General features: G+C 42.6%; 1 protein-coding gene across 1 annotated transcript in view; it reads left to right on the forward strand.

Annotated features, from left to right (window-relative positions):
* Positions 1-23,453, forward strand: part of LOC141996814 (plasmanylethanolamine desaturase 1-like) — an 81,094-nt gene that overhangs the window by 26,165 nt on the left and 31,476 nt on the right. The window contains exon 3 of the mRNA XM_074969111.1: positions 19,396-19,515. Coding sequence (XP_074825212.1) covers positions 19,396-19,515 — 120 coding nt within the window. The remainder of the gene's footprint in view (positions 1-19,395; positions 19,516-23,453) is intronic.

Consider the following 23,453-nt stretch of genomic DNA (forward strand, 5'->3'; position numbering starts at 1 on the left):
CCAGATTGGTTTATTTAAAATTAATACTTTTATTATATGGCTACTATTTCAATGCGCTTAACAGCATGACTTGACAAAAGGGCAAACGGGAGATCATTCAGATCAGGATACCGGAAGTTTGCGCATAGCTCCGATCACGTCCATGTATCTGTGGCAAAAAAAGTGGGAAAATGGTAAAACATCATGAGTAAATGTATGAAGTCCAATGCCTTTGAAAGATTTCAATCATGAAAACAACACTTACCTTTGTTCATTTCTGGGAAATCTTTGCAGTTCCTTAGCAACTACGGCCAGGCATTTTGACTCATTCGCACGTACTTGAGTTTGTACACAGCCAAATGAACAGACTACAAGGAGATGTGTGGGTCCCCCCCTCCCAACCGTCCCGATGTGATCAACTTTCCATGTTAAAAATGCTGGCGGTGAGAGGTACGATTCATTGTCCTCCTTTCCCTTTCCCCCCCTTGCCAGCTAGTAGAATCTGGCTGTGTTGATAGATAGCGGGCGAACAATGTCAAAAGTCTCCCGTAAATATGGTGACCAGATCGCAAGAGTGAAATTTCAGGACACATTGGGTGAGCGGGGGGCAGGGGGGAGGGGAGAAGAGAGCCACACAGCTCCCCTGCCCTGCACCCCCTGAACCCACTATGTCCAGAGCCCCCCCACATCCCTGCATATTTGACACAAATGCACAGTGCTGTGCACACCGCCACACCCCAGCTGCCCAGCACCCCACACAGAACCCCCCACTCGCTAGTTTCCCAATACACACAGATTTCTCCTCCCTCCTAGTGCTTTCCCCACAGCCCCACCACCACAACTAAACAATGCCCCACACAGACGCCCAGTGCCCTGACACACACAAACCTCCCCCACTGCCCAGCGCCCTCCACACCCTCACAGCCCAGCACCTCCCACACACCTCCCAGACACTCACTCCACCACACCCTGCCCCTTCCCTGGCCGCACTCACCAGCCCTGCTGGAGGTCTCTGGCTCCTAGGGTCAGAGCGGTGAGGGGTGGGGTCTCCACTCTCCATGTGCTGTGCCCGCCACAAGTGTGAGCTCCGGGGCTCCCATTGGCTGGGAAAAGCGCCAATGGGAGCTGCCGGAGCCCCAGAGCGGGGCTTGCAGGTGCTGGCAGCATGCAGAGACCCTAAGAGCCAGCAGGTCACTCTGGCTCTTAGGGTCAGATCTGGTTGGGTTGCAGGGGGGAGGTGGCACCTGCAAGCCCCGCCCCTGCAGCTCTGATTGGGCAGGAGGGAGCCGCCTGCACTGCAGGCTCCTCCCAGAGGGCGGGCGTGCCACCGGGAGCTGCCCCAGGAAGTGCCGCCACGCCAGCCCTGGGACTTTGGCGGTGATGGTGAGTGGGTGTCCTGACCGATGTGTGGTCAGAACGTGAGACAAATGTGCGCGCAGTGTTTCCCCGTGTGCGTGGGGTTTAGAATCTGTGTGCGAGCGTGCACGCGCACAGCTTAGAGGGAACAGTGGTTACTCACCTTGTGCAGTAACTGGAGATCCAGATGTGTGTCCTTATGGATTCTCCACTACCTTCCCTCCTTCTCCTTTGCATCAGAGTTTCCTATATGGTGGAGAAGGAATTGGGGCAAGTTTGCCCGTGCAGCCCTTTCTATTTTTGGTCCAAGGCATGAGAATGAGTTGGACACATGTGTAGGTCGAACGGGCACTGCTATCGAAATTCTCCAACCAGAGACGCCTGGGGTGCATGTGCACCTGAAGTGGAGCACTCATAGGGACATGCATCTCAAAGAACTCCAGTTACTTTGCAAGGTGAGTGACTTCTCAGTCTTGTGTAGTGAGTTCTATATACTATCTCCTCGCTTCCAGAGCAACAAGATGAGAAAATCCTCAAATGCCATGAAAACTCATAACATCATGCCTCCATCATTCACGATTCAACTCGTCTCCTTTTTGTTAAAAAATGACCTACAAGGTGAAAAAAATCAGTTTGTGCCCATTATTGCTGCTTTATAATGTAGAAGGTGCTTAAAAGGTTTGTTTTCTGCTTGTTTTTTACACTGGAGATTTGAGTCATGTTGTGTTTGGAAAACTGTATGATTACGAGAGAACTAGTGAAATGATGACAACACAAGAGCCAAGAGAAGGAATGCAGAGGAAATGAGAGGGGAATGGAATTTTAAATTGCTGTGTTAAAATTTTTGTGTGTGGGGTTAATACTTATTCTTCAGCTGACATTGGGAGAAAGGAATATTTTCCTCACCCTTCCATTAAAGTGTTAAAGTTCAAAATATATGACCTATAGGTCATTCAGCAAGATCTGGGAAGAACGGACTTGAGGTATCTCATATTTCTCCAGTATAAAACAAGCAGGAAAAACCTCAAACCCATCAGGCCTTCTTTTATATATAAGCAAAGAAAAAAAATCTCTCTGCAGGATTTTCAAACTGCATCTTGTATATTTCTATAGTCTTTCTTTCGTTTACATATTCCTCGGCTAATCTTACAGCCCCTGGAGGAGAAACTCACAGGCTCTGTTTCTGTGGATTATGTCGTGCACAACAGTATAAAAATACACTGCCACCTAGAACCCAGCTGATGTAGTAAAGGCGCAAGTGAGGTGCGCGTACCTATGTCAGAGGTGTAGTTAAGGTCCATGAGCAGAGTTATGGCACTGTGGTTAAGGCATGGCAATGACCCATCTGGCACTCTCTCTTTTTTTCTTTCTTGTTAGTGTCTTGATATCTTTCCTTTGAATCATGTAATCTTGGTTTTATTTTTATTTGTGCTAGTCTTAAAAGAAAAGTCCTAGAGGGGGGAAGGAGGTGAGCAAAGGATTGTAGTGGAGGTGGCAGCAGCACAAGGGTGTATTCAGAAAGGTCTGGATGCACGTGATTAGAGCCCTGTGCAGATACAAAACTTGTACCCGCATCTGATCTGTGATCTGCAAAAATGGTCCATGGATATCCACATCTGTGGATATTCATGGATTTGCAGGGCTCTACACATGATCACAACCTTTTTTCTCCAGTGTGGACTCTGGCTATTCTTTCCTCCTCTGATTGGCTGATTGCTTTGATCTCTTCCCTCACAGTCTCTGTACCTCAAGAAGAGTTTTGACCCTGAAATGGGTCAGAGACTCAATGAAGTCCGTAGCTATTGCTATTATGTGGAAGGTGCTTGGATACCAGTGATGGGTGGTACTATAAAACTCTAGGTAGATTCAATCCTTCCACTGCCAGACTCCATGCTTCTTCCATCTCTCCTGTCTTCTTCCCTCCCTTTCCTTCCTTTTCAATGTCCCCTGTCTCTTCCTGCCTCACCTTGTTTCCTATTAATTCACCTGCTGCACCATCCCCTCCCATACATATATATATACAGTGATGAACATGGGACTAGTGGGAGGTATTTGCTGGATTATGCCCTAAATGAGACCGATCCAATTCATGGGGAAATAGTGAAAATGCAAGAAGGCATGGAGATAATGTTGGTGAACTGCTCAGCATATGGAAAGCTCCACAAAAATAGGCCGAAAAAGGGACTGAGAAGGACTTTGAACCATTTTTGAGAACTAATTTTGTTCTAGTTTGGACAACACCTTTGGCTCGCCCTCCCAAAACACAATCCTATTGTACTTTTGTCTGGTCCTCCACTCCACTCTTCAAGGGCCTCCTTCCTGAGGGTTAGGAAGACCTTTACCAACTTTTCCAATTAAAAAATATACTATGACTAAGTATAGTGTACATATGCCCTTTACATTTTTAATTGTCTGGCTGTAAATCTAAATTTAATAGTGAATGAAGCACTTTAGAAGGTTGTGCTGACTGAATAAATTAAAATTGAAATCTCTTGAAAAGAACAGAGAATGCACTGATTGACATCATTTTTGTGTTTGATCCGAGTTTACATCTGTTAGTAAATTTAAATGATGAGTTAAATGGTATTTAAATGGCAGAGTGTGAGGGCATATCCTTTACATAATTACTTTAAATGCTTTTTATAGCTTCCGGATTTGTGCTTGTAATAGTAGCTTTATCACATTGCTACCTGACAGTCTGTGTGCTGTAATCCTGCCTTCATGATGGCTTTCACCTTGTTGAAGAGGACATTCATTAGATCTCCCTTTTAACCGATAGCGATAATTTTATCAAAGAGTACGTAGTAACACTAAAATAACTTGAACAATGTGAGAAAATGTAACAGCATCTACAAGCAATGTTTACTTTCTTGAAGCATCTTATGACTGCCCGTGAATTCTTGATCTCGAAGTACCCATGGATGAGGATAATTTTAATAAAGTCGTGGTATAATTTAGAGGCCACTCTTAAAATGTTGCATTTTTACATTTGAGAAAATATTTTTAAAAATATGATATGGTTTTGATGTGAAAATTTAATGGCACCAGAACGGTTAGAAATACCTTTCTAATGGTTTGGTGTCAAATCTGGGTTTAGTGTGATGGGATGTGAAGGCTATTAGTGATAGAGACCAGATGGTTTTGGCCAGCACTGGGCTCTATCTTCAAAGGTTGTAGAGCCCTTGAAAACTCCATGGCCTGCCTTGGAACACTGGCTCTGGGGGCTGCTTCTTATTCCAAGCAACTTGCAGCCCCATGTCTCTCACTGTATAAAGCTGGTTTTATTTTTATGTAGTCACCTGTGCAAGACCCATGCCCTGAAGTGCAGACTGCACATCCTCTACTCTGACTGCTGTATATGGTAATTGCACTTTGGGGAGCATTCTCCAGGCCTTACAGATTTCCCAGCAGTGGGGGAGGGAATACTGGTTTTCATAGCTGACTAAGTCTGTTGAGGAAGCCTTAAACTGAGGTCTCCTAGCTGATCGTTTTGAAGGGGAATTCATTGTGTGAGAGCAAGCGGGCAATATACAGTCTCCAGCACTCCCTCTTCCCTAAACCAATGTGCAGGTGAAGAGACAGGTTGGGGGTAAGTAGGGAAACCTCCCATTTCTTAAGAGAGCTCCCATCTGTGGTGAGTAGCAGTAATAGTTATAGTGCCTAGGACCACAGTAGCAACAGATCCCCTGTGCAGCCACACAAGGGGCCAGAGGAATGGGCTGTAAATTGGGAATAGGGCTGTTTTAATGGGTTGGGAGGCTTATATATGAGCCCTCCGTTGCTACCCATGTAACAGAGGGGTTGTTGATGTTGTTGAATTACCTGTGCACAGGGCAGGCCTATTACACTGATAATAAATAGAAAGAAATACTCTTGGAGCAGAATGACTCTGTGCTCAGTCTCTTTACCTTACATGTCCCATAAGATCAGACATTTCCCCCTGCTGCTTTCAGCCCACAAGTAGGTCCTGCAAACATCCTAGAGGCACATGTGTTCCATAAACACCATTTACACCCCAGGAAAGTTATTGAATTTTCCAGAACCTGGACGTTTTAGCTGCACTGAATGCAAGTATATTTTAACAACTCTTTGAACGGTTCCTCCTTATACGGGGTATTTCATATCAGACACCCAACCAGCTTGATACATATAAACTTGCTGTTCTTCCACATTTGCGAGTTGATTATTATTTCAAAATTGTGAATAATGAAATAATGAATTTATGGGAAAAGTTGGGCATGTTGCAAAGCGTGGTTCCACTACTACTTTGTTTTCATCCTTGTCCCACATTTGATGCCTTAGCAGATTAAGATGTATGTATGTAATTGGTATATAAGTAGTAGCTTGTTGTACAGAAAAAAAAATGCACCGACTAACCCTCTACATCAGAAACGATGTAGCCTCAGTCAGCAATTTAAATATTTTTCCATTAGGGTGAGCTGGTTCCAGTGACTTTTGCTCCACTTTTCTTCCCTCTGAGTAGCCCTGCTGCTAGGTTTGGAAAGTGCTATACTGTAAAGTTGGAACCCTGGAAAAATAAAGACAAAAACTGCAAGAAGAAGTTCAAAAGAAATAAAGACTAAGAATGAAGTTTTCAAGCTATGTTCCAAGGCAAGGACTTTTCATCTTTAAACCTTTGAATTGTGAATCAAGGCAGTAAAACTTACTACTAGGTTAAAGTTTAAATGGCATAGAAAAGGTAGAAAAAAGATTAAACATATTCTGTCTGGACAGTGGAACAAAGACTTTGAATCCTTGTCTATGCACCTGTCTATAGAGTATCTAAGTTCCAGGAGTCCCACAGAGGACATGCGATGAGCACTCTTATTGTTCGTATTAAGAACTGAAGTAATTGAAAGGAAAAGTAAGGTAAGGAAAATCGGAAATCAGATGTGACTGCCTGTATGGTTAAAAAATAATTTAAAGGGAAAGGGACTATCAAGCAGTTCATTTTATGGAAATACAACCATTGAAGATAAAATAAAAAAAGTCTATTATTCTTTGAAAGAGTTTTTTCTCTCCAAGACTTAAATATCATTTGAAAGCCAGCAATGTTCACTGAGTTGCTTACTGGTCAGTTGTAAGAGAATCTTTCAAATATATATTTTTATTTAGTTTTTGAATTGATAACGTCAAAGTTGGATGCTGAAGCATGGGAGGAGGTTTTTTTTTTTTAATTAAAGTAAATTTGAAAGTCTTTGGAATTGAGTAAACATGTTACAATTTTATGATCTACTGCATTAAACTTCCTTCAGCTGCCTTTTTAACACAGCTTTCTAATTCCAAATTTACCTTTATGGAACAGCTCCGTGTTGATAGAAGAGTAATAAATCTAATGTTTCACAATCTGAGTTAATAAATTGTGGTATTCCCTCAGGTCTGAGTTCTTCTGGAGTTGTCTATTTCACAAAAATCTCGTCTGCCAATTCAGCTGTCTCCTACCTGGGAAACAGGGTTATTAGAACATGCATTTTAAAGAAACACATGGACATAGAGAGATTTTTCTTAAACAAATGAGGGCTTTGAATCATGATGAATGCAAAGCTCCTAAATTCTGGATCACATCTGTTTAATGGAGAAAAAAGATAGTATACAAAGAGAGAGGCGAATACTTTTAAAAGTACATTATGCGTAATGTTGACATTAGCTACTGGTGTGTAACCGTAGTTTGCAAAATCAGCTACTATGACAATAGTTACAAGATGTTTGGAGATGCGCCCCCATGTATCTAAGATCAATATTGAACACTACATGTTGAATAAAAACTTATACCAGGTAAGGATGCATGTCTGGTGTTTGGATCTTATAATGTATTCTGTTATGTGGTGGATTTTATTTTTCCCTGGTTTTTTTTTTTTTTTTTGAGGAGTAAATAAGGTCCAGTCTACATTAGGGAAATTTGCTCCTCTGTAGCTAATTTGGTACAGGTAGGCTAATGTAATTCCCCGACATAGACATGTTTCACTAGTATAAAGCTGGGTTTACTTCAGTGTGAATTACGTGTCTAGTTTAATTTAGGGATGTGCATCAGTGTAACTACATCAATCGTTGCTTCAGTGAAAATTTCTCTAATGTAGACCGCTTCAGATTTAATGTGGAAATTTAGAATATTATAGTATTTTAACTGATTAAACTTTGGTTAACCATTCTGGGGATATAGACATGTATTTTGGGTGTGTATAGTTATCTATAAATTAACCAAATATCGTTTCAAATGTATTTAAACTTTTTATTTAACTGACATGCAGATGTTCAGTTGAGTCTTGTCAGAAAAATATATTATGATGTTGTTTAAAATCTGGTTGCTTTTGCTTTTGGGGAAGAAGGTGAATTAGTCATTTGAAAGTCCATCTTAAACATTACTGTGACTAGGTTTTTATAGGCAATTGTGCCTTCCAGTCTACCTGACCTAAGTGCTGGAAATAATTTTCCTAATAATTTTATTAAGATTTTCCATGACTCAATTTCCACACAAGTATTCCTTTATTAGTCCAAAACCAAGTGTTGATTACATCCAAAATACCAGTATAAATATATACTTACAGTCTTTTATTCTATATCCTAGCCACAATACTGTTATAAGTATTGGCCAAAATAGTTGCAACAGGATCCGGTCTGGGAGATACCTTCCCATCATGGTGTGATTCAGGAGGGGTAAGGAAAAGCTCTGACAAAGAAACCCCTAGAAAACCTTGCTTTTTTTACATTATAACAAACAAGTACCATCATTGCTAGTTATTAACTAAGACCAGATGAAACAGGGAAATCTGCTCTTTGTGATTTTCTTCTGGTCTAACTTTGCCATATTTCTGCCTAACTAAACAAACCAATTTTTTACTGCACTTGGGGGTACCCAATTAACCATAGTTTTTAAAATTTCTATTTCCTACACCCAAACCTTAAATAAGATTACACCGATATTCCCAGGGTCTCTACAATTTTAACACAAACAATCCCCTTTCTCATGAGTTCATTCTTTTTTGGTCACATGTTTTGAACCAATTATCCATGCCAACATCTGATCTCAATTTAAAATCATAGTTCACCCATGTCTAACGTAGGACTATATTCCTAAAAGGGGGTTTTGTTTCAAAAGTCCAGTATTTCTAAGTCTGAACTCAAATGAATTTGAACTCAAATGAACTGCATTTCACAGTTGGGTTAAATTATTCGTGCTACTCAGTCATTTTTTTGCAACAGCGGTTCTCAAACTATGGGTCGGGACCCCAAAGTGGGTCACGGCCCCATTCTAATGTGGTTGCCAGGGCTGGTTTAGAATTGCTGAGGCCTGGGACCAAAGCCCAAGGGCTTTAGCCCTGGGCATCAGGACTCCTGTTACAGGCCCCCTGTAGGGTTGCCAACTTTCTAATCACACAAAACCGAACACCCGTGCCCCACCCTTTGCCCCACCCCTTTTCCGAGGCCCCACCCCCGCTCACTCTATCCTCACTTGACTGTGTCGCTCACTCTTCCCCACTTTCACTTACTTTCACTGAGCTGGGAAAGGAAGTTCGGGTGCAGGAGGGGGTATGGGCTTTGGGCTGGGACTGCAGGCTCTGGGGTGGGGCTGGGGATGAAGGGTTTGGGGTGTGGAAGGGGACTCCGGGTTGGGCCAGGGGGTTCAGGTGTGGGGTCCCAGCAGAGATTACTGCAGCTCTGAGGAAGTGGCCACCAGATCCCTGCAGCCTCTAGGTGCATGGGCAGGCAGGTGGATCTGCATGGTGCCGTCCCCCACAGTGCATATTGGTCGCAGTTTCTGGCCAATGGGAGCTGTGGAGCTGGTAGTCAGGACGGGGGCAGTGTGTGGAACCTCCCAGTCCATGGCTGCCCCAGCACCTAGGGGGCCGCAGGGACCTGGCTGCTTCCAGGAGCAATGCAGAGCCTGCCTTAGCCCTGGGACCCTGCTCCACTGTCGACTGGACTTTTAACGGCCTGGCTGGCGGTGCTGACCGGAACCGCCAGGGTCCCTTTTCGACCGGGCATTGCGGTCGAAAACCAGACTCCTGGCAACCCTCCAGGGGGCTAGCTCCAGGGCTAGCCCCCTGCCTGGGGATGAAGCCCTTGGGCTTCGGCTTTGGCCCCCTCCCCACTGGGGGTCTTGGGCTGGCTCAGGCTTCAATCCCCACTCCTCGGGTTGCATAGTAATTTTTATTGTCCAAAGGGGTCATGGTGCAATGAAGTTTGAGAACCCCTGTTTTACAACAACCAAAGTTTCTAAAGTACTTTGGGATGAAAAGTGTTTATATTTTTTTGAATGTATTATTCATTGCATTGTCTAGCCTTAAAAGATTAAAGGTGGGTAAATCAATTAACAAGAGGTTTGTTAGATATTTATTATATTTTGTGTAGCGGTAGTCTCATACAATTGGCATCTTAAAAGACGTGGCTGAAAATTCATGTTTTTAAACCTATTTTAATTTATTTTCAAGTACAGTATATTCTAGACACACTATCATTAATTTACAGAATTTGACTGTGTATTGTACATCATATCACTTGGTCTTCATTTGTTAGTGTGTGCGTGTTATTTGTTACTTGTGTCTCAGCTCACTGTGACACCCAGTACATGAACATGAAAAAGTACTCTTTCCAAACCTGACACTTTGTATTGGGTTACGTGGCTGATGCCTATCGGACACAGTAATGGGCACATATTTTAAGGAATCAAAGTCTATCCTGTGGTGTTAGATATAAGAATCTAGAGCAGCGGTGAGCAACCTGCAGCCCATCAGGGTAATCCGCTGGCGGGCTGCGAGACAGTGTTTACATTGATTGTCGGCAGGCACGGCCGCCCACACCTCCCAGTGGCTGCGGTTCACCGTTCATGGCCAATGGGACCTGTGGGAAGCGGCGGCCAGCACATCCCTGCGGCCCGTGCTGCTTCCCGCAACTCCCATTGGCCGGGAACGGCAAACAGTGGCCACTGGGAGCTGCGGGCGGCTGTGCCTGCAGATGGTCAATGTAAACACTGTCACGCAGCCCGCCAGTGGATTATCCTGATGGGCCACGTGACTCAGGTTGCCCACCATTGATCTTGAGAGAGAAATAGGTAGTAACATTCACCAATATGAGACAGTATATCACTTCCTACTCTTATGCAAGGGAGTATGTTGTGCCATATCTCCTTAGTATAAATTTATTTCTCAAAGTCAGCTGGAACTGGCAGATTAGACTGTTTTAGTTCTGTATTAACTTCAGTATGTCTCCTGAGCAGAATAGTTTTGCCCTGCATACAGTCATGAACGCAGGATAATTAACCATTGGTACAACTTACCTAGGGAAGTGGTGGATTCTTTGTCACTTTAAATCATGACTTCAAGACTGGATGCCTTTTTAAAAGATATCCTAGTTCATCCAAAAGTTGCTGAACTCGACGCAGGAATTACTAAGTAAAATTCTGTGCCCTGTGTTATACAGGAGGTCAGACTAGGTGATCTTCTGGTGAAGATGCTTTAAGCCAACTAGAGGGAGTTCTGCTGTCTGCTTAATAACTCCTGTCTCTGTGAGAGGTGGTAGCTATATCGGCAGAAGAAGCTGTCCCGCCGATATAGCACTGTTTACACAGACACTTAGGTTGGTATAATTTATGTCACTCGGGATGTGAATTATTCACACCCCTGAGCAACGTAAATTATACTGAAGTAATTTGCAGTGTAGACATAGCCTTAGAGAGAGAAATGCTTCTCTGTCCTGTAGATTGAGGTTCAGAGACAGCCTTTGGTGTCTTGGACCTTCACCCAGGCTTTCTGCTTTCAGTGATCTTTTTGCTTCCTCCTATAAAGTAATTCGTACCCTCTTCCCTCACACAGTAGAGGAGGAGACTGGATCTTAAGCAACTTTTGCACTTTCATAGTTTAGGAAGTTTCTTGCAATCTCTAGCATTTAGTTTGGCTCCATAAAGGACACTGGGACTTGGTGGTTTTGACCAGTCATTTTAGTGAGGCTTGCATCCATATGACTTTGCATGCTACCTTCTGATCTCAGTCCAGTTGTGACACTGGCCCATTGTTTAGGAGCACCTCAGTCTGTGATTGCTATACATATCTGCTCTTCGTTCACATACAGAAAGCTTTAAGTACGGCACAGTCAATGTAGTTGTGTGACCATAATGACCACAGCATCTACCACTGGTGAACCCTTACAGAGATGGCCCTGTAGGCATAGTTCTACTCAAAGAAAACAGTCCTGTGCCAGAGCATCGAGGAATCTCATATCTATATACAATTGATAGTAGAGGTTAGTACACTGCAAAATAAGTGATTACAAAAGTATACCTGCATAGATTTATTTAGGTTAAAATGCACCACAGAAATAGTTAGAAATTGTGGCTCATTTGAAAGCAAAGCAAATGGTATCTTAAACGGGGGAAAAAAAATTGCCATCAATTAGACATGTGAATTAGAAGTCTGCAGGTTGCAAAATTTGATCATATTTAAAAAATACATACGACTGTTTTTTTTTTAGCATCTGGCTGAGTGACCGTACACAAATATTTGAAATTTAGCCTTTTGTGATACAAGTGTAGAATATTGTGCTCTTTCCTATTATTTTGCTTCAATTGGAATTGATGCTGCTATAGAAGCACTGTAGTTCTTTTTTACATTCCGTGCCTGTACAGTTCTAAAGGAGCCTGCAGGCTATCTATTGTAGTTAGCCTCTCGCAACACTTGGGGCCCAGTTTTGAAAGGCTTGTGCATTAAAGAGACATTTTTCTTATTTCCTACATGTTTGCAATGTTGCTCCATGAAGATGTTTATAAATTTTATTTTAGCATAGCTTAATACTATTTTTTTTAAATAAAATATATTGAACTTAATAGATGAGACCTGTTTTTTTATTTAGTGTGTCTGCTCAGATTGTATAGCATGAGTCTGCATGGGTGTAGGTAATGAAACAAATTATATAATGTTTTTGTCGTGCCTATCTTCTGTTTTCTGGACTCGACTAAGGCTTGCAACTTCAAAGATAAGGTAAGGCTTCCCTTTTGTGTTCAGATAGTGTGACTAAACTATTATGGCTGGCATTTCTGTGGAAGACTTGTGAGGCTTGTCCTTTGTTTTAATCTTTAAGTATCTTAGGAGTCATCCATAAAGGATATAGGCAGCAGGGGAGTTGAGGTCTTATGGACAGTTGGTGGAGGGGGCAGAGTAAAAATTCTGGAAAAATCTGCAGAGATCCTTTCAGGATTTCCACTTTGTTCCCTTTGGCTGTAACAAATCTTTGAAAATGGTGCTGTGGAAGTGGGTAAATGAAAGAGAGCTACATGGGGCTAAGGAATGGCGATGTTCTTTTGGGAGTTCAAGGCATTTATACAGCTTGAGAAAGAGAGTGGAGAGCTCAGTGTTTGATAAAATCTACTGGAGCCCTCTAATTTGTTGGTAATAAAAAAGGAAAAAATAGGGGGGGAAATTAGGTTATTCCCTTGTTTAATTTGCTAGACTGGCACTAATTCTTCAGTTCACTTACTGTATTAGTTAATTTTAATATCTACTCTGCATTCTTGATTTCAACAGGGGAGAGGGTGGATGCTGAGGGTAAAAGGGTACAGGATTGGAGGGGTGAGAGAAAGGAGCTTGGTAGCAAATTGTGCAGTCCCCTTTTCACAGCTATACTGGAATCCCATGTAATTTTGTTATTCCATGTGCTTTAAATTGTGGGTTTGAGACCCTGTTTTATTGTAGCTTCAACAAAATCATTTTTATTGGAAACTTTATGAAAATCGGTGGAGACTCTAAAATGAGAGAGAAACACGTGCTTAGACAAAATAAAATGGAAAATATCAGGTTCTAATTTTAAAGTTACTGAATGTTTCAAGCTTACGTAAATGTACAGAATGGTGGAAGATAGTTTCTTCATTGGTATAAATTCTACTTGCTAACAAACAACTCCATATTTTTGGTATCTGCTCATTCTAGCAATGTTTCTTGAATTTCTGTTACAGCCATAAATGGTCATATGAGTAGCTTGTATCCAATCAAGATATCAGTGGGAAGTTTTGAGGGCAGACCGTTTGCAGAATCAGGCCTTTCAAACAAAAGTTTTTCTATATTTGCAAGTAGGAAACACAAAACTGTTTTCAGTCATTTTATTTACGCTTTTCCCGAACGAAACAGAGAGCAGAAACCAAAACAAACCTGAACACATTTCCTTGTAAGTATTTATTTTTATGTGGTAGAATAGAGGCATCTTAATCATAAGTGCTCCTATATTTGTTCATCAACATATTGACAGGCGTGCAGGTAATCTGTTAAAACAAACATCATGAATACAGCGAGGAGGGAAGGTGTTGCTGACTGCGAGGGGGTGAAAGTGCTTCAGTATGGCAAAATCATATTTTAATTACCCGATACTCTGAGGAGTAACAGGCTGTGTTATGGCAGGTCTCTTATTTAATGCTGGTGAGGTTTTTTTGCGATGTGATTGCCATAAAATATATTTGTTTGTGCACAAGAAATGGTATACATTCCCTATAGTGTGTTTGTTGTCCTTTAGCACTGAAAGAAGGTGGGTTTATTTTAAAATTCTAAATCTTTTATCAGTCTAAAATCTGCCCAGACAGCATTTATACCAGTGACTTGCATGACAAGAGTTCTTTGTGAAGGAGCAAATGTGCAGCAGTCTCCCTACTATACAGTTAAACTTTCTATGCATAAATCATTTTAGTAGATTGGGCCAGTAGAGAATTGCGTATAGTACACTGTGTGAGATTTAATATTATGCTATATGTGATGTTGGAACTTAATTCCAAATCCAAAAACTAGTGTAATATGCATTTGAAGGTTGATTCTACTACACTGTGTTTAGCATGATGTTTATGGTGCCAGCTTTCTATACTTGTAGGTTCTTATGCAATTAAAAGCTTCTAAATTTCTTAATAGATATCTGCAACATTGACGTTTTAACTTGGCAATCTTAAAACACTCAGTCATGCACCAGTGAAGTCAATGGGAGCAGAGTCAAGTTCTCAATTTCTATGAAGGCTTCTTTAAATTCAGCAACTGAATTCAGTAACTAGGGTTTTACAAAGAGTCAGCTGGTGGCACTGTAATAAGGAGAGGTGGCTAATTGGACACTTACATTTCCAGCAAGTCAATGCAAGATCTTCTGAAAAGAGTTAACTAATTTCTGTGCGCTTCTTCAAAGTCAATACTGTCATTAATTAATAATAGTTTCACTTTTCCTGTACTCTCAGCCTGTGTGGTGATTTTTCCAGAAGGTGAAAGAAGAGATGTTTTTGTTAGTCGAGGCAGTTAGTCCTTACATAACCTGAATTATAAGGACTAGACTAGTGTCTGCCCTCAGTTTGTCATCTCTCTCTGAGTCTGCCTGAGAATTAAGATTTTTGATGATTTAATCCTGGGGCCAGATCATTGGCTGGTGTAAATCAGGATAGCTTCATTGAGTTCAAAGATGACATGATTTTACACCAGCTGTGGCTAGTTTCTAAATTCTGTGCCCCCTTTAAGTAATTTAAATCAGGTAAATTGACTGCAGGCCTTAATATGGCTAGCTCCGTCGTCTTGAATGGCTTGGGAGATGTATCAGAGGTGGAATTTGGAAGTTTAGGGTTGGGCGCCTTGTGGATTGGTGAGCTGAAGAGCAGTGTCTGGTCAGCAGACAGCAGTATGGGGAGCCTGCTAATGGTGGTTGTTCTGCTGCTCTAAACCTCCAGGTGAGGAGGAAGATGGGCCATAAACCCCGGAGGAGATTCTGTGGCCGTTAGGAGGCCAGGTGGGAGAAGTGAATCTCAGAAGTAGGATGTCTGTGGCCCAGGGCAGAACGTTGAGTTGAAGGCAGTGGAAGAGTGTATATTGGGGTCAGCCGGGTGCTAGAGCAGTGGTGGGCAGCCTGCGGCCCATCATGGTAATCCACTGGTGGGCTGCCAGACAGTTTGTTTACATTTGCACAGCTGCCCGCAGCTCCCAGTGGCCGCACTTCACCGTTCCTAGCCAATGGGAGCTGCGGGAAACAGCACGGGCCGCAGGGACATGCTGGCCGCTGCTTCCCGCAGCTCTCATTGGCCAGGAATGGCAAACCGCAGCCACTGGGCACTGCGGGCGGCCATGCAAATGTAAACAAACTGTTTGGTGGCCCACCAGCGGATTATCCCGACGGGCAGCAAGTTGCCCACCACTGTGTTAGAGCCTTTACAGCTGAAGCTTGTGGCACTTGCCTCTGCTGTAGGTAATCTGAGGTGTTACTAAACTGTGGCAGGACAAGATTTGGTACCATGACACTGCAGAAGACCCCATGTGTGGGTGACATTGACACTTGGGTTTGCACCTGATACACTGTTTCACATGCTACATTTTATTTATTTAGGATTTAAATTATTTAAAAGGAGTAGAAAACTTAGAAAACACAATTTTAATGAATAAGTCCTAGCACTTTCCTCCCATGACCTCCTTAGAGAGATGATAAACTGAAGGCAGAGGCTAGTCCACTTTTTTTATGAGGGGTTCTTGAGGTCTAATGGCCCAAAGTAACAAGATGTCTCTCTTCTCACAGCTTCTTGGAAAATACCTCACATATTGAGAAGAGGGCTAGTGAGGAGGGCTTTAAACTAGGTTCACCGGGGGAAGGAGACCAAAGCCCTGAGGTAGGTGGGGAAGCGGGATACCGGGAGGAAGCACGAGCAGAAGTGTGTGAGAGGGGAGGGCTCCTGCCTCATATTGAGAATGAGGGGCGATCAGCGGGTTATCTCAAGTGCCTATATACAAATGCACAAAGTCTGGGAAACAAGCAGGGAGAACTGGAGGTCCTGGCAAAGTCAAGGAATTATGATGTGATTGGAATAACAGAGGCATGGTGGGATAACTCGCATGACTGGAGTACTGTCATGGATGGGTATAAACTGTTCAGGAAGGACAGGGAGGCCAGAAAAGGTGGGGGAGTTGCATTGTATGTAAGGGAGCAGTATGACTGCTCAGAGCTCAAGTATGAAACTGCAGAAAAACCTGGGAGTCTCTGGATTAAGTTTAGAAGTGTGAGCAACAAGGGTGATGTCGTGGTGGGAGTCTGCTATAGACCACCAGACCAGGGGATGAGGTGGACGAGGCTTTCTTCCGGCAACTTGCAGAAGCTACTAGATCGCACGCCCTGGTTCTCATGGGCGACTTCAATCATCCTGATATCTGCCGGGAGAGCAATACAGCAGTGCACAGACAATCCAGGAAGTTTTTGGAAAATGTAGGGGACAATTTCCTGGTGCAAGTGCTGGAGGAACCAACTGGGGCGGAGCTCTTCTTGACCTGCTGCTCACAAACTGGGAAGAATTACTAGGGGAAGCAAAAGTGGATGGGAACCTGGGAGGCAGTGACCATGAGATGGTTGAGTTCAGGATCCTGACACAAGGAAGAAAGGAAAGCAGCAGAATACGGACCCTGGACTTCAGAAAAGCAGACTTTGACTCCCTCCGGAAACTGATGGGCAGGATCCCCTGGGGGAATAACATGAGGGAGAAAGGAGTCCAGGAGAGCTGGCTGTATTTTAAAGAATCCTTGTTGTGGTTACAGGGACAAACCATCCCGATGTGTAGAAAGAATAGTAAATATGGCAGGCGACCAACTTGGCTTAACAGTGAAATCCTTGCTGATCTTAAACACAAAAAAGAGGCTTACAAGAAGTGGAAGATTGGACAAATGACCAGGGATGAGTATAAAAATATTGCTTGGGCATGTAGGAGTGAAATCAGGAAGGCTAAATCACACCTGGAGTTGCAGCTAGTGAGAGATGTTAAGAGTAACAAGAAGGGTTTCTTCAGGTATGTTAGCAACAAGAAGAAAGCCAAGGAAAGTGTGGGCCCCTTACTGAATGAGGGAGGCAACCTAGTGACAGAGGATGTGGAAAAAGCTAATGTACTCAATGCTTTTTTTGCCTCTCTCTTCACAAACAAGGTCAGCTCCCAGACTACTGCACTGGGCAGCACAGCATGGGGAGGAGGTGGCCAGCCCTCTGTGAAGAAAGAAGTGGTTCGGGACTATTTAGAAAAGCTGGATGTGCACAAGTCCATGGGGCCGGATGCGTTGCATCCGAGAGTGCTAAAGGAATTGGCGATGTGATTGCAGAGCCATTGGCCATTATCTTTGAAAACTCATGGCGATCAGGGGAAGTCCCGGAAGACTCGGAAAAGGCTAATGTAGTGCCAATCTTTAAAAAAGGGAAGGAGGAGGATCCTGGGAACTACAGGCCAGTCAGCCTCACCTCAGTCCCCGGAAAAATCATGGAGCAGGTCCTCAAGAAATCAATTCTGAAGCACTTAGACGAGAGGAAAGTGATCAGGAACAGTCAGCATGGATTCACCAAGGGCAAGTCATGCCTGACTAATCTAATTGCCTTCTATGATGAGATAACTGGTTCTGTGGATGAAGGGAAAGCAGTGGACATGTTATTCCTTGACTTTAGCAAAGCTTTTGACACGGTCTCCCACAGTATTCTTGTCAGCAAGTTAAAGAAGAATGGGCTAGATGGATGCATTACAAGGTGGGTAGAAAGTTGGCTAGATTGTCGGGCTCAATGGATAGTTATCAATGGCTCCATGTCTAGCTGGCAGCCGGTATCTAGCGGAGTGCCCCAAGGGTTGGTCCTGGGGCCAGTTTTGTTCAATATCTTCATAAATGATCTGGAGGATGGTGTGGATTGCAGCCTCAGCAAGTTTGCAGATGACACTAAACTGGGAGGAGAGGTAGATACGCTGGAGGGTAGGGATAGGATACAGAGGGACCTAGACAAATTGGAGGATTGGGCCAAAAGAAATCTGATGAGGTTCAACAAGGACAAGTGCAGAGTCCTGCACTTAGGACGGAAGAATCCAATGCACCGCTACAGACTAGGGACCGAATGGCTCGGCAGCAGTTCTGCAGAGAAGGACCTAGGGTGACAGTGGACGAGAAGCTGGATATGAGTCAACAGTGTGCCCTTGTTGTCAAGAAGGCCAGTGGCATTTTGGGATGTATAAGTAGGGGCATTGCCAGCAGATCGAGGGACGTGATCGTTCCCCTCTATTCGACATTGGTGAGGCCTCATCTGGAGTACTGTGTCCAGTTTTGGGCCCCACACTACAAGGAGGATGTGGAAAAATTGGAGAGCGAAAGGCAACAAAAATGATTAGGGGTCTGGAACACATGACTTATGAGGAGAGGCTGAGGGAACTGGGATTGTTTAGTCTACAGAAGAGAAGAATGAGGGGGGATTTGATAGCTGCTTTTAACTACCTGAAAGGTGGATCCAAAGAGGATGGATCTAGACTATTCTCAGTGATAGCAGATGATAGGACAAGGAGTAATGGTCTCAAGTTGCAGTGGGGGAGATTTAGGTTGGATATTAGGAAAAACTTTTTCACTAGGAGGGTGGTGAAACACTGGAATGCGTTACCTAGGGAGGTGGTGGAATCCCCTTCCTTAGAAGTTTTTAAGGTCAGGCTTGACAAAGCCCTGGCTGGGATGATTTAGTTGGGGATTGGTCCTGCTCTGGGCAGGGGGTTGGACTAGATGACCTCCAGAGGTCCCTTCCAACTCTGATATTCTATGGTTCTATGATTCTAAGATAGAAAAAGTACAATGGATCCCTTGGCAAGACTGAGGCCTTATTCTGTGTTTTCTGACGTATTGCTTGAGCACTGTCTTGCTCCTCAGTGAATAACAGGTTAACTTCAGCTCCGCTTAATCCTTTCTTTATGCAGGCTAGCAGTTGACTGCTTTCAAGATGGGAGAGTTCCTTGGGATGGTCAGGTTCCATACCCAAGCGTTATTTTCCTCGTTATAAAAATTAGACCTTGAGCAGATGACTTTGCTGACTGCAATTGGTTATTTCTTTTTCTTCTGATCCACTCACTTGCATACCTTTAACATCTATGTTCTGGGCAAGATTTATTAAGGAATCACAGTAGTAGGACAAATAGTTTTTTAGTAGGACAAATAGTGTTTGTAATATACTTGTAGTTTTTTCTTCTTTTCCTCCTTTACTTCTTTCCCACCACTTTCTTCCGCGGTGTTCTTCTCCTTCCTCCTCTCCATTCAGTTTGCACTAAATTTATTTTTTCTTATTTTTTCTCTTTTTTAGGTAAACAGTTGCAAGAATGGATTTCTGTTATCCTTTGCATCATCTTGGTCACAGTTGACTTTCTGCTCCTGTTAATCCATTTTTCAGCAAATCATCTTTATAAAATAATAGCAGGTATAGGTAAGTATTTCAGTTTTTAACCCTCAGCGTATTTTAAAATTATCAATACGCACAGTTCAAATCTTCACATTTTGCAGCAATGTGGCAGATATTGTTGTAAATGTGTTTTTAATTAACTGTAAGAATGGCAAAATCAGAAAAGTAGAGAAATTCAGAACTAAGGTTGGTACTGCAACTACCCCAATACACAGCAATATAGCAGTATTGTTCTAGGCCAGAGGATTTGAATAAGCTCCTATGTTTTGTATTTTTGAAATAGCAGGATATAGAATTATAGGCCCCAATCAGCAAAGCAGTTATGTGCTTAACTTATGTATGTGTATATATAAAAACACTGAGAAAGGATCAGTGGATTCTATTATCACATTTACTATTCAGATGAATTGGTGTCCATATAGTGTCTTTTCCACCATAATTAGCATTCACTTGGTGACATTACCACAGGCTTATAGACTTTCTGGACATTGTTTTAATGCCACGTTTAAGTTGCTCTTTGTAGCATATGGTTTGTGAAATTTTCATCTGTGGCACTTGAATATATTGAAATAATGAGAAAAGGAGGGAAGAAATCCTGAACTTTAGTGCCATCCTTGAAAAAGTGTTTTGCTGATATTTTCATGAAGGGGAGAAACTTGTTAGAAACTCTTGTGTAGTAGAGGATTCCTTTGTGTGGAACAGATGTGCAAGAGTATTTTCGGATGAACATGTTAAAGACGGAATTACATTATTGCACCCTCTTTTAATCACTTCCCCCCCCCGCCATCTCAGGTGTTGCAGATCTGTGACATGCTGGCAGTGTACTCAATTGCACTGTGGGGAAACTGTCAGGTTAAAAGGTAGACTTGTATATTTGATAACATGTGTGAGCTATGTTATTTTCTTCTCTTCCAGTTACATAGTTTCTTTGTGGTTTTATAAATATTTCACCAGCATTTCTAAAGTCTATTTCATCCCTCTTTTAAACATATTAAATATAAATGTAGCAACAAATTTATGGCAAGTCTGTCTGTAGCAACACAAACTCAAAACTTCCACTGAAAAATAAAAAGAATTGGTTTATCACAATTTATTTGTATCTATATTAATTGTTTTGCCATCTGTACTGTCTGCACTGTCATACCCGAAATACTAAGGTACTTAGAGTGCCTAATTCCACTGGTCTAGAAGAACCAATCAACCTCAAAGTCTATTTTAATGCCTCAACTGTAAATGAGAACCTGACGTACAAACATAGGCATTCTCAGGGTGCTATACAGATTTCATTTCAGGTGTCCATTTAGAGCAGTAGCTATTCCTCTCTAGTGAAGCCGACTGGCTTTGCAATTGCAATGGTAGGTTGTTCAGCCAATTGAGCTGTGGAAAAACAGTTTAGGACCAGATTCAGTTGAAATCCCTATTCACTTTGCACCCCACAAAAGGCCTCTCAAGTGCTGGGTATATGAGGCAGGGATAGGAGCACTTTATGGATAATGTAGTCTTCCTGTACTGCTAGTATGAATTTAATTCACAAGGGGAACTTGTACAAAAGTTTGTTCCAGCCACACTCCATGAGTGTTGTACACGGGAGAGCATAGTCTTGAGAAGTACGGATATGAGAGTACTTTCTGATGAATACCTTGTGGACATATTATCACAACCATAATACAAATATTTTAACAGCTCAGATGCGTTCTCTTCACCTAATTCTCAAACAACTATAAAGGCATTCTTGATTTTATTTCCAGTTTTCATTTCCTGAAATATTCTGAAGGCACTTGTTAGCTTTCCGAGACTAAAGCCCTGATCCTGCAATCTGATCCATGCCGCAGAGCCCCAGTGACTTTGCTGGGTCTCCCTGCAGTCATAGGGGCCCAGCTCCATGGATTCAAGTGCAGGGGGCCTAACCGTATAAATATAAATTAAAAATGAATTTTTTCCCATTCAATCTGTAATTGACACTGATTACTCACTCGGTCTCATGTATCCAGCTGAGTGCCATGGTATTTGGAGTCGCATTACATGTCACTGAGGGCAAGTCTACACTACAGCGCTACATCGGCACAGCTGCATCGATGCAGCTGCGCTGCTGTAGCATGTCTGGTGAAGACGCACTATGCCAATGGGAGAACGCTCTGCCATTAGCATAATTACTCCACCTCGGTGAGAAACGGAAGCTATGTCAGTGGGAGAGCGGTGTGGACAGTGCGAAACTTGCGTTTCTCAGGCAGGGAGGGGCTTTTTCAGACCCGTGAGCAACATAAGTTAGATCGACTTAAGCGGTAGTGTAGACCTGCCCTTACTTATACTGCTCATCACCAGCTTTTCCAGGTTGTTTAAAAGTGTCCTTCCCACCCACTTCCCTTAGAAATTGGCAATACTCCCTAGGAAATAAGCTGTAAAACAAGTGACTTGTTCTGAAATGATTGAAGCACTAATAAAGGATTTGTACTGGAAAGTCCACCTAGTCTTTAGCTGTAGTGGAACTGATGTGCCATCGTAATTCTACTTGACTTTATAGAACAATTGGTTTAGTGCTACTAGGAGTTTAATATGGCCTCTTGCTTTAGGAAGCTCTTAAAAGGATAACCATGATTTTAAAAAAATATAAACTACAAAAGCCTCTGAGGTTGTCTGGAATTTCATTGCCTGTACAGTGATTTTATGTGGTCATACAGGAGTGTTAATACTGAGGCCAATTAGAGACGTAACTCATCTCAGTTATCGTTAAAGCAAGCACTGATCTGACGGTGGAAAGCCATGTGTGGGATGAGTGAGTGTGTGAGTTTGCTTATTTGGGAACCTTTGTACATAATATGTGCAGGTTGTCTTAGCTTTCTAATACTTTGCAGTCCCCCTGCCCATGAGGCTTGTGTCTTTAATTCCCTAATAGCATGACTCCTTCCAGTTTTGCCTCTCTGTTGCTTGAAGCAGTATCCTTGCTCATTGTTTTGAACAATCATATTATGCCCGTCCATCTTTTTGTTCTTTACATTGGCTGCCTATAAAGTGGTGGATTAATTTTAAATTGGCCCCTGGGTTTCTAATTCCCTTAATAGTGTAGGCCCTGGCTATATTGAAAACAGTCTTGTTGAAGTTTCCTTTTTATTGATTAGTTGTGCTCTAGAATTCCCACTCTGTTGCTTTTTGGGTTGGTCTTTGCTGTGTGCGGAGACTTTGGATGTGGAATTTCCTTTCCCCTGACATCTATCTCAGCTAGTCCTTCCCCGTTTATATATGGCTTAATTTTTTTCCCCAAAGGTATTTTTAGTATGACCACTGTTGGTCTCGTATTTGTTTTTCTTTTTTAATTTAAATCTCTTTCCAATTATCTACATTTATAGTTATAGGAAGGCAGTGGTGTTGTAGGTGAAGCATGGGAATGTCTTAAGATATTTTAAATCAATTGTAATTATTGCTAATAGGTGAATAGCTTGGAGGCTTATCCCAACTATCTACATTTCTAAAGCCATCTAAAATAAGTGGGAAACCCTTATATAAATGCTTTCTTGTACATCTTGCTTCCAAGTTTACTGTTTTGTGAAGTATTTTGAGCCCTCCTCTCAAACCCAAGAAGTGGAACTCATTAATGCAATATTTCTGGGTCAGCTCATTCACCCAGCATGGGGGGGGGGGTCCATCAGGGTATAGGGAGGCCACAGACTGAAAAAGCTAGGGATCCATGGATATCTAGGGTCACAATCCCCGTATCACCTTTCTGGCTCATTCTGGTTGTAATTCCCCTTTTTACTGTACCCCAGCTGTTGATAACACACTGTGAACTCTTGGAGGGGTGTGGAAGCGTCACAGAGTGGTATATCCTTCTGTAGTTTCTGGAGAGGAATATACCTCTCATGTGTGTCTCTCTCTTTTCCCCAACCCCCTACCTCTCCAATCCTAGCCATGTCCTGTTTTTGTCCTGCGTGGCAGAGTGTCCACATGAATCTTCTTCAGAGAGGAGA

This window comes from Natator depressus, chromosome 12 (assembly GCF_965152275.1).
Source record: "Natator depressus isolate rNatDep1 chromosome 12, rNatDep2.hap1, whole genome shotgun sequence".
In the NCBI taxonomy this organism is placed as follows: Eukaryota; Metazoa; Chordata; order Testudines; family Cheloniidae; genus Natator; species Natator depressus.